Raw genomic sequence first — 12500 nt, forward strand, 5'->3', positions numbered from 1 at the left:
GGGGTCGGGCTAATCATATATGTATTAAAATAAAAAGTATATTACTTGGAATCAGTGCGATCCACTAGAAGGCATGGAAGGCGAAGAGGCACGTTTGTGTTTGAAATCCGAAAGCGATTGTGCGGTTTTTGCCTCATAGGAAAGATTGTTCCAGAGCATTGCACCACTATACTTAAAGCTGCTAAGATTGTAATTTATGTTAGTATTGAGTTTTACAAAGGAGTTATTCAGTTGGAAGGCAGATAGATCATTGCGGATTTTATACATAAGGGTAGCCTTTGTATGGAAGCGCCTGGTTTCAAGGGTTTTCCATTTCAAGTTATTCAACACATCATATGATTAGCCTTTAATAACCCTTCCCACACGGGTTTGATTGTGAGGTCTGTCCCCAGGGTAGGGATTTTGATCGTATGAAGGACATTTGACCACCTTCACTTGCCGCCGGGATTTTGACCAATTATTTTGTCCCAGGGGTGGGGAATGTGACTTTATTTTAATCAAAATGTCAAAATCCTCACCCCATGCAACCCCCCTCCCCCTTTCCTCTTCATTTGGGTAGCCTTGAAAAAGGTCGGCACGACGTTTTTCAAGTTTATAAAAGCCCGGTTTACACTACAGATTTTTTTTTAGCACGGCTCGGGTGAAATTGGCGCGAGTCCCAAAAAAAAAAAAAACTGCTCGGATAAAATTTGCAGGGTAAACAACCCGTCAGTACCAAATTTCATCCGTGCCGAACCAAAATTCTTACCCGTGTGGGGACCTTCGGCGAGGTAGTCCGAGCACGGGTAAAAATGGTACGGGTGCTGAAAAAATAGGCACGTTTCGGATAGAACAAGTAGTGTAGACACTTTAAAGGGCCAAATTTGAGCCTTAATTCATATAGGCTAGCGGTTTTCTTGTGTATATTTCAAGATAGCTGCTCATTCTCCACCAAAATCACGCGGACGTTCTTGATTATAATTGAACTGCGCATGTCTACAAGAGAACTTACCCGGGCCCTAAAATTTTAATTTGGCACGGTATTTTTAGGCGCGTTTACACGACAGAGGAAAAATGGCACGGTTCCGATTAAAAGTGGAACGATTCCAATCATTTTTTTAAAGAAACCGTGAACTTTTATCCGTTCCGCTACTGGACCATAAGTGCCTATGCATGATTTGCCGATAGTTGGCGAGGACGAACGAAATGCTCGGGTGCCTCGTGTTCTCAGACGATGATCTGTGAAAAATAAAGTTCTGTGATTTGAGGTGAGTTTTTAATTCTTACAACAGTTACTGGTCGCAGGTTTTGTGTTTGTTTCTAACCGACCAATTGAGCCAGTTTACGCGTTTAAGGAAGCCGTTGAAGGAACGAAAAAGCTCCTTGAGGAAAAACATTTGTTGGAATATTTAGCCCGTTTATGAGATAAACAGAACCTTCAAGAATTCCAGATGGTTTCACAGTGAGATCATCAAATTGGCAAGGTCTTCTGAATTTTTATATATAGGAAGTAGAAGATGACCAAGAAATAAATATTTTTTCAAGTTTCCAGTTCCGTGAGGTCTTCCGTTTCGAAAATAAGGCTTTTTGAATTTCCTAAGTGTTACCTTTACTTGCGTGCAAACAAGAAACACAATCCGTGATTAAATAAACTGCAGATCAAACCCGTTGCGGAAGAACCTTTTCCTTGAATAATGAAGCACAAAATAGACGACAAGCTTTCTTTCAAATAGTTCTTGGGTGTCACATTTCCAATTATTTTTTTTACCTGAAGACTGTGCGAAGTTGAGTACAAATAATACAAATAGCCAGACAACAGAGATCACAGATCCACTTAAGGTGTTCGATTCCTTTTCTGTCTTCGTTGAACCCATAAGTTACCTAAGCATTTTCCATTTGGTGTCAGTGTTGTACATAACACCACACTTGGTAAAACAATAGAAATACAGCTCACTTTGATTTCGGCTCGACGGGCGAAAGATTGTTGTCGAAGTCCATTACTCGTCGCTTTTAAGATTCCAGATATTTATTTTCCACCGCCGGTCTTGTTTATCCAATTGACGTTCCATTTTTGAGCTCCATAAAGGTATATTTTGTTTAAAGATCCACCAAAACACGTTTTCTGTCTCAATGACTTGGACGCCATTGCAGTAATTAAATATTCAGGGGCGTAGCGTTCATATATGCAGGTACGCCCGTGCGTACAGCCCCAAACCGGGATTCCTTATTCCATGGAGGCATTAAATTTTTTTAGTCATTATAAAATCGGGCCAAGTTTTTTAAATTTCGAATTAACTGGTGTCTCTGTGTGGGAGTATTTCCAGGCCCGGCCAAACGGATCCAACTTCATCTAACATTGTTGGACGCTGTTGAAGAATGTCGAAAGGGGTGACCAAACGAATGGAACATGTTGGATCCAAAATTTTGGACTCAAGGATCTGGAACCAATTACTACCCAGAATCCTTAGAAATCAAATTTTCTTCATGTTGGCGCTTTAAAATTCCTTTTAAAATTATCAATAGAGTCACTCTCTGTGATAGCAAGAGGAAGGGTGTTCCAGAATCTAGGAACTGCAACAGCAAATGCTCTGTCTCCAAGGGTCTTGCACCATGCAGGTGTAAGGAACCTTGAGAAGACCTAGGGTGTGACTGCGTAGGGAGTAGCGTCCCGAGGACTTGACTTGCAGATACATTGGTGCCATGCCCCTGAGAGCTTTGAAAACAAGAAGGGCTATCTCTTCTAAGAGAGATTGCTTAAGCTTTCGTCGCTCAGACGTTCAAGACTTTGCTCGTTCACCATTCCGTAACTTGAACAGACTTGACTGACATCTCCATGGATACTGAAAGCCGCAGCGCACGCGGGCGTGCAACACTGTTCAATGTGATGTCCGAAAAAATGCAACACTGTTGTTCACACCTTAGAACAAAAGAAACGTTGGGTGATGTTAAAGACGATGTTTGATGGAAATCAAACTTCGTTCAACAAGTTCCAACATCATACAACTTGGTAGCCAAACGAGTGCAACATGTTCGATTCAACAATGTTGGATGATGTTACACTAACATGTTCAGTGGACCCGTTCGGCCAGACCTTAACGGCGAAAAACGTAATAGTGGACGAAAGCAGAAGAACTTGAAAAAAAATATACATATATACCCTTCGAAGTCCCCACATAGTGTCAGTCTTCAGTATCACCAGTCCCCCAGTTCTGGTTATCTTTAAGGATATGTTATGATGATAATGATGATGATGATGATGATGACGATGAAGATGTTATATCAGAGTCTGCGACCTCTTGCCCTTTGCTTGTACTGTAAACCGCCCTTTTTTGTTGTAGCTTGCTGCAGAGAAAACTCTGCAGATGAGTAAAATAAACAACTAACTACTCCATTTCTCTTCGCATTTAATTATTGAAATGTCCTTCGAAAATAGCCGGAAATGGCATTTCCGAAACCCTAAATCTAAAACTTTTCTGGGTGAGCATGCATCCAGACCCCCCTACTTTGGAGCGCCTTGGGTGCTCGAAACATTCTCTGTGTGCGTACACCTTCAAAATCTCACGCTACGCCCCTGATATTCTACTGTGGACACAGAGAAATCTGCGCATTTCACATCCCTTAGTAGGGGAGTGACAGGAAAGACTTTTCCCTACACGGGAAAAAATATTTAAAAAAAAACAAAGAAATGAAACGAAGATTCCGACTGGGTTTGGCAACCCAGTAATGAGTATGTAACAATAGAATATACTTCGGAGCCAATCTGCATGAAAAGAGTACCAAAGTTCGGACTCTGCAAAGAGTACGATGATTTGCCGATAGTTCGCGAGGACGAACGAAATGTTCGGGTGCCCAGTGTTCGCAGATGACGATCTGTGAAGAATACGGTTCTGTGATTTGAGGTGAGTTTTTAATTTTTGCCACAGTTACTTCTCTTAGCTGTCGTATTTTGTTTCTAACCGACGAATTGATCCCGTTTACGCGTTTAATGAAGCCGTTGAAGGAACGAAGAAGCCCTTAAAGGAAAAAGAAAACTGTAGGAATATTGATCCCGTTGTAAAACTTTGAAGTAGCACGTAATTGTCAAACTATAGATGGTTTCACAGTGAGATCATCAAATTAGCATAATCTCCTAAATTGTTATCTATAGGAGATTGAAGATGCCCGAGAAATAAATCTTTTTTCCAAGTTTCCAGTTCCGTGACGTCTTTCGTTTCGAAAAGACAGTGTTTTGAATTTCAAAATTGTCACCATACGCAGCTTACGTGACACCATGATACCAAGCTATTTGACTGAAAAAAATGTCTATCCCTATGAATCGCAGCAGTTTGAGCCTCTCAAGTACATTAGGAGATGTTTTCACACATATGTATTTTATCTCATGAGCGAAAAGTAAGAAAAGTCCAGATGTTGGAGCACTTCTGAGCACTTTGATCCCCCTAACTGATTGTGTGAAACGCTTCGACAAAGAGCTCAGAAACGATGTACCGCACAGATCTGAGAATTGCAGAGGTGGTTTCTAAATTTGTTTCCTGCAACATTCCAAATTATAGGCCTTTTTCATCAAAAGGCAGAATTTATTTTTTTGTTTGTTGTTTCACATAACAGAATATTCTACTTCTTTTCGCCTCTCGAGTACCTATTTTTTAATTTGCCAAGTTCGAAACAAAAGAAGTTGACGTTTCTGCAGCCAGACATAAGAACGCGGATAATATACCGGTGAAAATCGCTTAATGTTTGCAGTTGCAAGTAAATTGAACAGGTGACAGTATGTCTTGGAACAGGTTGTTGGAATGGAAATAACGTGGGCGTTGTCTATTTTTGCGGGATCTAGTATGAAGCGTGACATCAGATGAATTGGTTTCAAGTGAAAGCAGCCGGTGAGACAAAAGTGGGTGAAACACTAGTGTAGCAACACAGAAAACGTGTGAAAAACTATTCTTGTAATTAATATGGGCAAGTGAAAACTGGTATACAGCTGGCGGCAAAGGTTCCACATGAACAGTGCTGTGAATAACGCGGCCTGTGACTTCCAGCTCTAGGTATAGCTAACATGAAGATCAAGAAACTAACAATTAATTAAAAGAAAAAAAAAGTAGTTATCGGCGGATAATGTTCGTTAAAAGAACAGCGAGAAAAGAGAATTTGAACTCAGCAATTGATAACAAACAAATTACCTGTGGCCTATTTCTCGATTTCTCTGGGGCATTTGATAAAGTTAACCATGATATTCTCCTCTCTAAGCTGTACATTTATAGAATCGGTGGTACTCCGTTTAAATGGTTTAAAAGCTACTTATGCAATCGCACTCAATATGTAAAAATTGATGAAGTTGAATCCAGTATGGAAACTATTAAACGTGGAGTCCCCCGGGGAGTCCCCCAGGGTTCAACCCTTGAGCATTGCTATTCTTGCTATTCTGTATTAATGATTTGCTAATCTCCTCTGAGAAGCTTTATTATAGAATATTTGTAGATGATACTAATATTTTCTTTACCAGTGATAATGCAAAGGAGATCGAATTTACATTTAAATAATAAATTAGATATCAAAGAATGTAGGTATAATCAATAAGCTAAGACACTATCTTGATGCTCAAACAGTTATATGATACCCTATCCATACTTAAACTATGGTCTTGCCAGCAGGAATGCTGCTTACAAAACTGCAATCATGGACTAAAATGTTGGGAAGGAAGCACCACTTTAGAGATAACCCCCTCCCCACCCCCTTCCCCTTATCACTGTTGGATTTTCCACGAAACAAAATGGTGACCTTTCTTCTAAACTTGAAGAATATGGGGGTGGGGAGGGGGGGGGAGGGGGCACAAGAGCATGGTATTTCCCAAATAGTACAGCCAATAGTTAGAATAATCGAGTTAGGTGTGACGTGAAGTGATGCGCGCAATCTTCCCAACAACTTTGACCAGGACTGTAGATTAAGTAACATCTGCACTAAGCAGAATGGATGTATACGAAGCATGTTCTTTGCTCGTGGAAGATAACATGCCAACCCCTATCACAATCTTCTTGGAACTTTACGATTTGAAAAATTTAAACTAAAAATGTCACTCTTTGCATATAAAATTAAGAACGATGAAAGTAACACCCCAGTTGTACTCTTGAATGTTTGCACACCTGCATCAGAGATTTATTCACACAATACTAAGGTATGCTGCAAATCAAAACTTCTTTAAGCCACTAGTACGCATTAATTATGGTATATCTCCATTTGAATTTTCCACAGGGAAATCTGTCCCACCAGAACTTTAACGTTTCCCATACATACTCTTTAAAAAGCGCTACAAAATTTTTCTATTGACCACTCAAAACGGACCATAATTTTACTAGTTAGATAGTTAAAATAATGCTGATATGCAGGACATCTTTTTTTTCCCTCTATCTCGTATTTATGTGTATGTATATTCTTCCTCTCTTACGATACTCGTTATTAATGTGTTTTAAACTATACTTAACATATGGTCGTCGCCAGCTTATATCCACATGACAGTGACCAGCTGGAAAGCTTATTGGCTACTTTGGTCACTGCACACTATTAATTATTGTCTCGAATAACTATTTCTGTCTGAATGAACTTTTCTTGCTGTAATGACTGTATAATGTCTTATGGGCTTTGGATGTTTTTTGTGCTTTTTCCAAGAGAAACTATTCTAAGACGAATTCATTCTAGTATTTTCCTGAATAAAGTGTAAGAATACGTCAAAGCTGTATTGATAATGTATTGATTTGTGTTCGCGAAAAAAAAGGCTTAAATGGCGTCCTTTGGCAGAAAAGATACCCCTTTCGTATACCTTCTATTGACAAATGGTACCCCTTTCGTATACCTTCCATTGGAAAATAGTACCCCTTTCACAAACCTACTTAAAAACACTGCATCCCCCTTTTAGCCCTTAGAATAAACTTAATGAACGATATTTCCTCTCATATAAAGGCGCTTTTAAATACCTAAATGACAGATTTCCCTACCCTTTCATATACCTGAAGCGTGAAAAAGGTACCCCTTTCGAGCGGGTTTGAAATAAATAGCTAAATGATATTGGAAGGTTTTTCAAAAACCCTCCTTTGTTTTTTTTTTCTTTTTAAGCAAATATGGCTAATGTGAACCCAACACAAACTGGTTTGGCTTTTTCCGGTGGTGGAATTCGGTCAGCGGCCTTCAGCTCTGGAGTCTTGCGCAGATTGTTAGAACGAAATGTGGAGGTGGACTACTTGAGTTGTGTGTCAGGAGGCGGTTACACGGGTACTGCGTTCCTAGATTGGAAATACAGAGAAGAGAGGAGGAGCAGGTCCATCGAAAATGAAACTGAAGACCAAGAGAATTGGCATGACAAGTTTTTCAAGCACATGAAAGAAAGAGCTGGGTACTTTTGCAACTGGCACAGTCCACTGGATGGAATCCTAGATACAGTGACCATATTGGGCCTAATTCTATTGGTCAATTTCATTGGGCCAATCACCACGCGGGGTTCGTACGCATGCCCAATAGCCTTCATGATCGACCTGGTGTTTGGGGAGTACCTGCGAGATAAGGGGGACTGCGATGATGTTGTTGCTGCAAAATCTTCTGACAGCCATAATACAGAGGCCGATAAAAATGCAACCATACAAGAGCTACGGCGGAGCTGTAAAAGTACCCCGGGTTCTGGCCGTATTATTCTCTTCTCTTTTTTGGTTCTCCTTACCGCCATATTTTTCGTATTGTCCAAAACAAGGTTCCTACGGCGGTACTCTACTCTCCTAAGTTTCAGTTGCGCTACATTTGGTGCTTCTTTTGTTCTTACATTCGTGCCATTTGCTTTGCACGATGTTGTTCGTGACATTCCGCATTGGTCGCAGTACCTTGCTCTGGCTGTTAGCGTTTTTGTGTGGTTTTTCCTGCCTCTTCTCCGTAATGTAACAACCCATGTATTGATGGTTTATTTCTTTTCGTATGTGATCTACTGGAGGGTGTATGCAGCCCCTGTACTTGGTGTTGTGTATTCTGATAAACTCTTTACCCGCTTACTTTTCGCTTCTGGCTTTGTCGTGTGGGTTGTCCCTTCTGTAAATGCATTATGTTCGAGACTGACCCATGTTTACAACAGGTAAGACGACTTGGATAAGGTCGTAATAAGTGATATTAAATGGTGGTTTTAATGATAATTCAATGGCCCAATGTTTATGGTAAAGCAGTGTGACATGTGCGACCAAAACGGACCTCACCTGTTGAAGGAAAACAAGAGAAGACATTAATTGTTACGGAGAAGAAAACGTCCAGTCCGGCAATTAAATTTTTTGAATTTCTTCTAAGTTATTTTTAAATGGAGTAGAAAAGAATTTGTTTTTTCGGGAGGCTTCGGCATAGGCAGCGAGCGGGCTTGGACATTGAAAAAAAAAAAAAAAATGACGGTTCGTGCGAGGCGCGACTGCCCACTTCAGAGGCTTATTACCCAGAGCTTTAAGTCAACCTTTTCCAGTATCTTTCTATTTTTACAAGCACCCCGCAGGGGGACTTTAGTGGGTGTTTTTACAATAGCCAATCATAAGAGACCTGAGGTCAACCATTTATTACGTCACATATGTGAACCACCGGATACAGACCTGGAGGTAAGGTGGGGGCCCCTCTCAAATTTTTTTTCCCTTTTACAGTTGTGGTGGCCTTGGTCCAAAAATAAGGGGAGGGGCGGGGGGGGAGGGGGGGGGGGATCCGCCACTGACTTCACGTATCTTCTTAGTCACATACGTCACGTGAGTCAAAATATAGTAGAAAGATACGGGAAAGGGTTGACGCAAGCGTACAATACAGATAGAAGCTCCGGGTTATGGGCCCGTGCCCACTTTTAATACATTAACATTCAGTCCTAAACAAAAGGCATCATCTCGATGCTCTGGGGAATAATCATAAGAATTTGCATGAGTTTATTTCCCAGAGCATCGAGATGATCCCTTTTGTTTAAGACTGAATTTTAATATATCGAAAGTGGTCTATTATACAACTTCACGTTGACATGCTCGAATGAGTCGATATGATTTCATTTAGTTGGGAACCTCAAGGGAAAACTTATTTTTTCTAAAAATAACTTTCTATTTTGAAATTCACAATCATATCCCTAGCTCTCTTTCTCTTTATTTTTTTGGGGCTGAAAGTTATAGCGATATTCCTTGCTAAGAAACATTCACGTCACATTTCTTTTGACACTCAAATTTGCCAACCACAGAACAAAAGAAGTCATTTTTTCATCAACCAATTAGGTTCTGGTTGACATAGTTGGCATATTAATAAGAATGAATGAAGTCGCGAGAAAGATCGCTATACGAAAATGCATATGACCAGAAGGTGCCAGCGAAAATAATGGACTTCAACATCTTCATAGATCATGTAACACTTGAAGTCTCCATGTCAATGTGTAACAGTAGGACCGAAACATAAGGAATGAAGAACGAGTCAAAAGAAATTGTTGCTTTTTCAGTAATGTGATATTATTTCCACCTACAGTCTGTGACAAAATTCGTTGGAACAGTCCACGACTATACAGATCTGAAGCTTTCGCAGCTCACTCTCCCCTCACAATGTTGTTTTAACGCCAGTTTCTAAGCCCAATTGTCAAAACAACATTGTAGGAGGGCAAGGTATTGTAAAGTGTTTCAACAATTTTGTCCGGGACTGTAGTAATAAAAATAATAATCAAATATTAAGGGGGGAGGACAATAACAAACTGGATACCATTGGAATATGCATGTTTTATCATCTCCAGGTGGAGGCTTCAGAAGGCGTTTTACCATCCTAGTGGTCTTGGAAAAAACGGATGTTCAGGAATCGGGTGGAGTGATGTCTGCACGCTGGGGATGTCTGCCCTTTTTCAATCTCGGCATAGAAGCCCTGACCACGCTGTACTTGCAAATGAAGGCGTGGTTCCAAAAAGAGCACTAACCGTTGAAGATCTTAAGGGCACGAAACCAGAGTACTTATCAAACATCACAGTCAACCGATGGAAAAGAGATGAAACCTCTGAAAAAAACTACGACCTGTTGACAATTTCTCCCACATCAATCGCGCGTGTAGACAGCAAACCCGGGCAGGATCACTTCAAAGGGAAACTAGAACCAGAGGATATCAAATTATCCGGTGCTATGGCTACATCGGCGGCCGCACTGTCTACTTTCATGGGAGAATACGACAATTCTTCCGAAATGATCCTCAGTCGTTTCCACACACTCATTGGTCTAAATATGGGCACTAAGATGACAAGCGACATTCAATCTGTGAGAAAAGAAACTTTCATTGACAAGGTATGGTTCTTTGTCATCATTTTAGACCATGACCATCACACTTCTTCTTCTTCTTCTTCTTCTTCTTCTTCTTCTTCTTCTTCTTCTTCTTCTTCTTCTTCTTCTTCTTCTTCTTCTTCTTCTTCTTCTTCTTCTTCTTCTTCTTCTTCTTCTTCTTCTTCTTCTTCTTCTTCTTCTTCTTCTTCTTCTTCTTCTTCTCCTTTTTCTTCTTCTTCTTCTTCCTCTTCTTTTTTTTCTTCATTTCGTAATCATTGCCACCATTCAGGACCCTTTCATTTTTGTCATAACTTTGCCTAATTTTTCTGTAATTTCATTAGGTGCTGCCGTTTGTCATTGATATTTTTCGTGCTCTTCCCCTGATCTGTGTGCCGCCGGTAGTTCATTTTCGTGTAGCAGACTCTGACTTCGCATCCAAAGTTGCAGTCGTATGCTTCATTGTTATACACTTTATCCTCGCATTGGTGGCATTCGTCCGTACAGGAAGTAGGCACCCAGGCTGGCGCGAAAAATTAGCAAGGTACAGTCACTTTGTACTCTTTATTTGTCTGGAAAATTGATTGGTAACGGACTTGCAACTGTTAAAACAATCTCTTCTTGTGCTGAAGGTCTTGTTTTAGAGTTGAGACTGAACGTTCTCATTTTTACTCGTGGATATCCACGAGTTTTGGTGAGAATCTGTATGCAAATTGTCACTCACTCGTAACCGAAAGTTCGATCTAATTAGCCATTCACGAGAGATAGTATTTCAAGCGAATCACAACACAGCTTAGAAAGCTGTGACACACATGGCTTGATTTCCTGTTGGCCAGGTTGTGCGCCGCCATTCTGTTTGTGGCTTTTATACTTAAGTGCTTGAACACCTTCCGCTGCATTTAGAGGCAAGAGACTAAAGAAGTAAGGAAATGTCGTTCTTCGAAGGTGAAGCAAATATTCTAAACGAGTACACATTGGTGCACTTAATTTTGCACCGCCGCGTAGATTTAAATAACGGGAGTCCCTGCGACAGAGAACCTTCCAGAATTTCCACAGGTGACCCAAACTCTGTGTTGTGTTTTGAATGTAAAGAGAGAGTCATTTAGAGATCTATTATGGCGAGTTTTAGTCGATACAAATCAGAAGGCTTCATAAAAGAAGTAAGCACTAATGTTGCATTCACTTGTCTGTTGTCCTTTTGTCATCTTTCTTTGGTAATTTGGTGCCATTCTGCCCTCTATTTCGGGAGATATGTAGCCAAAATCCTTCAATCCGCCACAAACTCGTTCCGCGACATGTTCGAAGACTCTATCGAGAATCTATTCAAGAAAATAGTCTCGCTATCGACTCTGCGAATGAAAATTAGCCACAAATTTCAATGTCGTTATCTGTCAACGTTCTCGTGACGAACAGCCGTGTACCCAAATCGTCAGTTAATGACAAGTCACTTCTCCCTTACTAGTACACATCTTTCGCTGCCTTCCCTCCCCGGACTTGAGGAGCGTGAGGTTTCATCCGAGGAACTTTTTCAAGTCCAAGCAGGGGTAAGGGAGCAGTGAATTATCATCAGCCGATCGTCTGGGTGCACGGCCGATCAACAACAACAACAACAAGATTTCTTTGTACTGTAAAATAAACTAGCTAGCTAAATAACAAATATATGAATTAAAAATACAGCAGTAGCTGGTCTCCCAAAATAACTAAAAAGCTAATCTAGTTGGGAGACCACCATTTATTAACTGAAAATATGTACATAGGAAAAGGGCATTGCTGTAGTTAACCAGGAGCCCATCTATAGCGTGAAACCTCAATACAGCGTCTGTGAAACGGCGTTTTCACAAGTAGGTTTATTTTTCGACTAGTCCTTCCCACGAATTAGGTCAAAAAACAAAGACAGTTCCGATTCGGTGACCCTATGACGTCAGCTTAATTTCTTGCAATTGGTCATCGGACTCCTGTGGGAGTCTCATTTGCGGGAAATTCGGGAAATCGGTCTCTGAAAACGCCGTTACACGAACACAGTAGAATTGTAGGCTCCGGGTCATGGGTTCCTGATTTAGCTGAATTATTTACTTTTACACACCTTATTTAGGGAGAAGATTGCAGCCCAAATAGAAAATTACTTCTTACATATGTATACAGTAATAAAAATAATAATAATAATAATAATAATAATAATAATAATAATAATAATAATTATTATTATTATTATTATTATTATTATTATTATTATTATTATTATTATTATCAAGTAAAGGTGTT

At 40.2% G+C, this 12500-nt stretch overlaps 1 protein-coding gene across 2 annotated transcripts in view; it reads left to right on the top strand.

Moving 5' to 3' along the window:
* The window catches only part of LOC137979559 (uncharacterized), a 47173-nt gene that overhangs the window by 17001 nt on the left and 17672 nt on the right, over positions 1–12500 (top strand). Inside the window, exons 1-4 of one of the 2 annotated variants that reach the window (XM_068826836.1) lie at positions 4719–4856; positions 7081–8080; positions 9731–10265; positions 10583–10782. In XM_068826836.1, coding sequence (XP_068682937.1) covers positions 4829–4856; positions 7081–8080; positions 9731–10265; positions 10583–10782 — 1763 coding nt within the window. In that variant the 5' untranslated portion in view covers positions 4719–4828. Of the gene's footprint in view, positions 1–4718; positions 4857–7080; positions 8081–9730; positions 10266–10582; positions 10783–12500 lie in introns of those variants that run through there. The other variant, XM_068826837.1, reaches the window with a different exon arrangement.

The sequence above is a fragment of the Montipora foliosa genome, chromosome 12, assembly GCF_036669935.1.
Source record: "Montipora foliosa isolate CH-2021 chromosome 12, ASM3666993v2, whole genome shotgun sequence".
NCBI classification, from domain to species: domain Eukaryota; kingdom Metazoa; phylum Cnidaria; class Anthozoa; order Scleractinia; family Acroporidae; genus Montipora; species Montipora foliosa.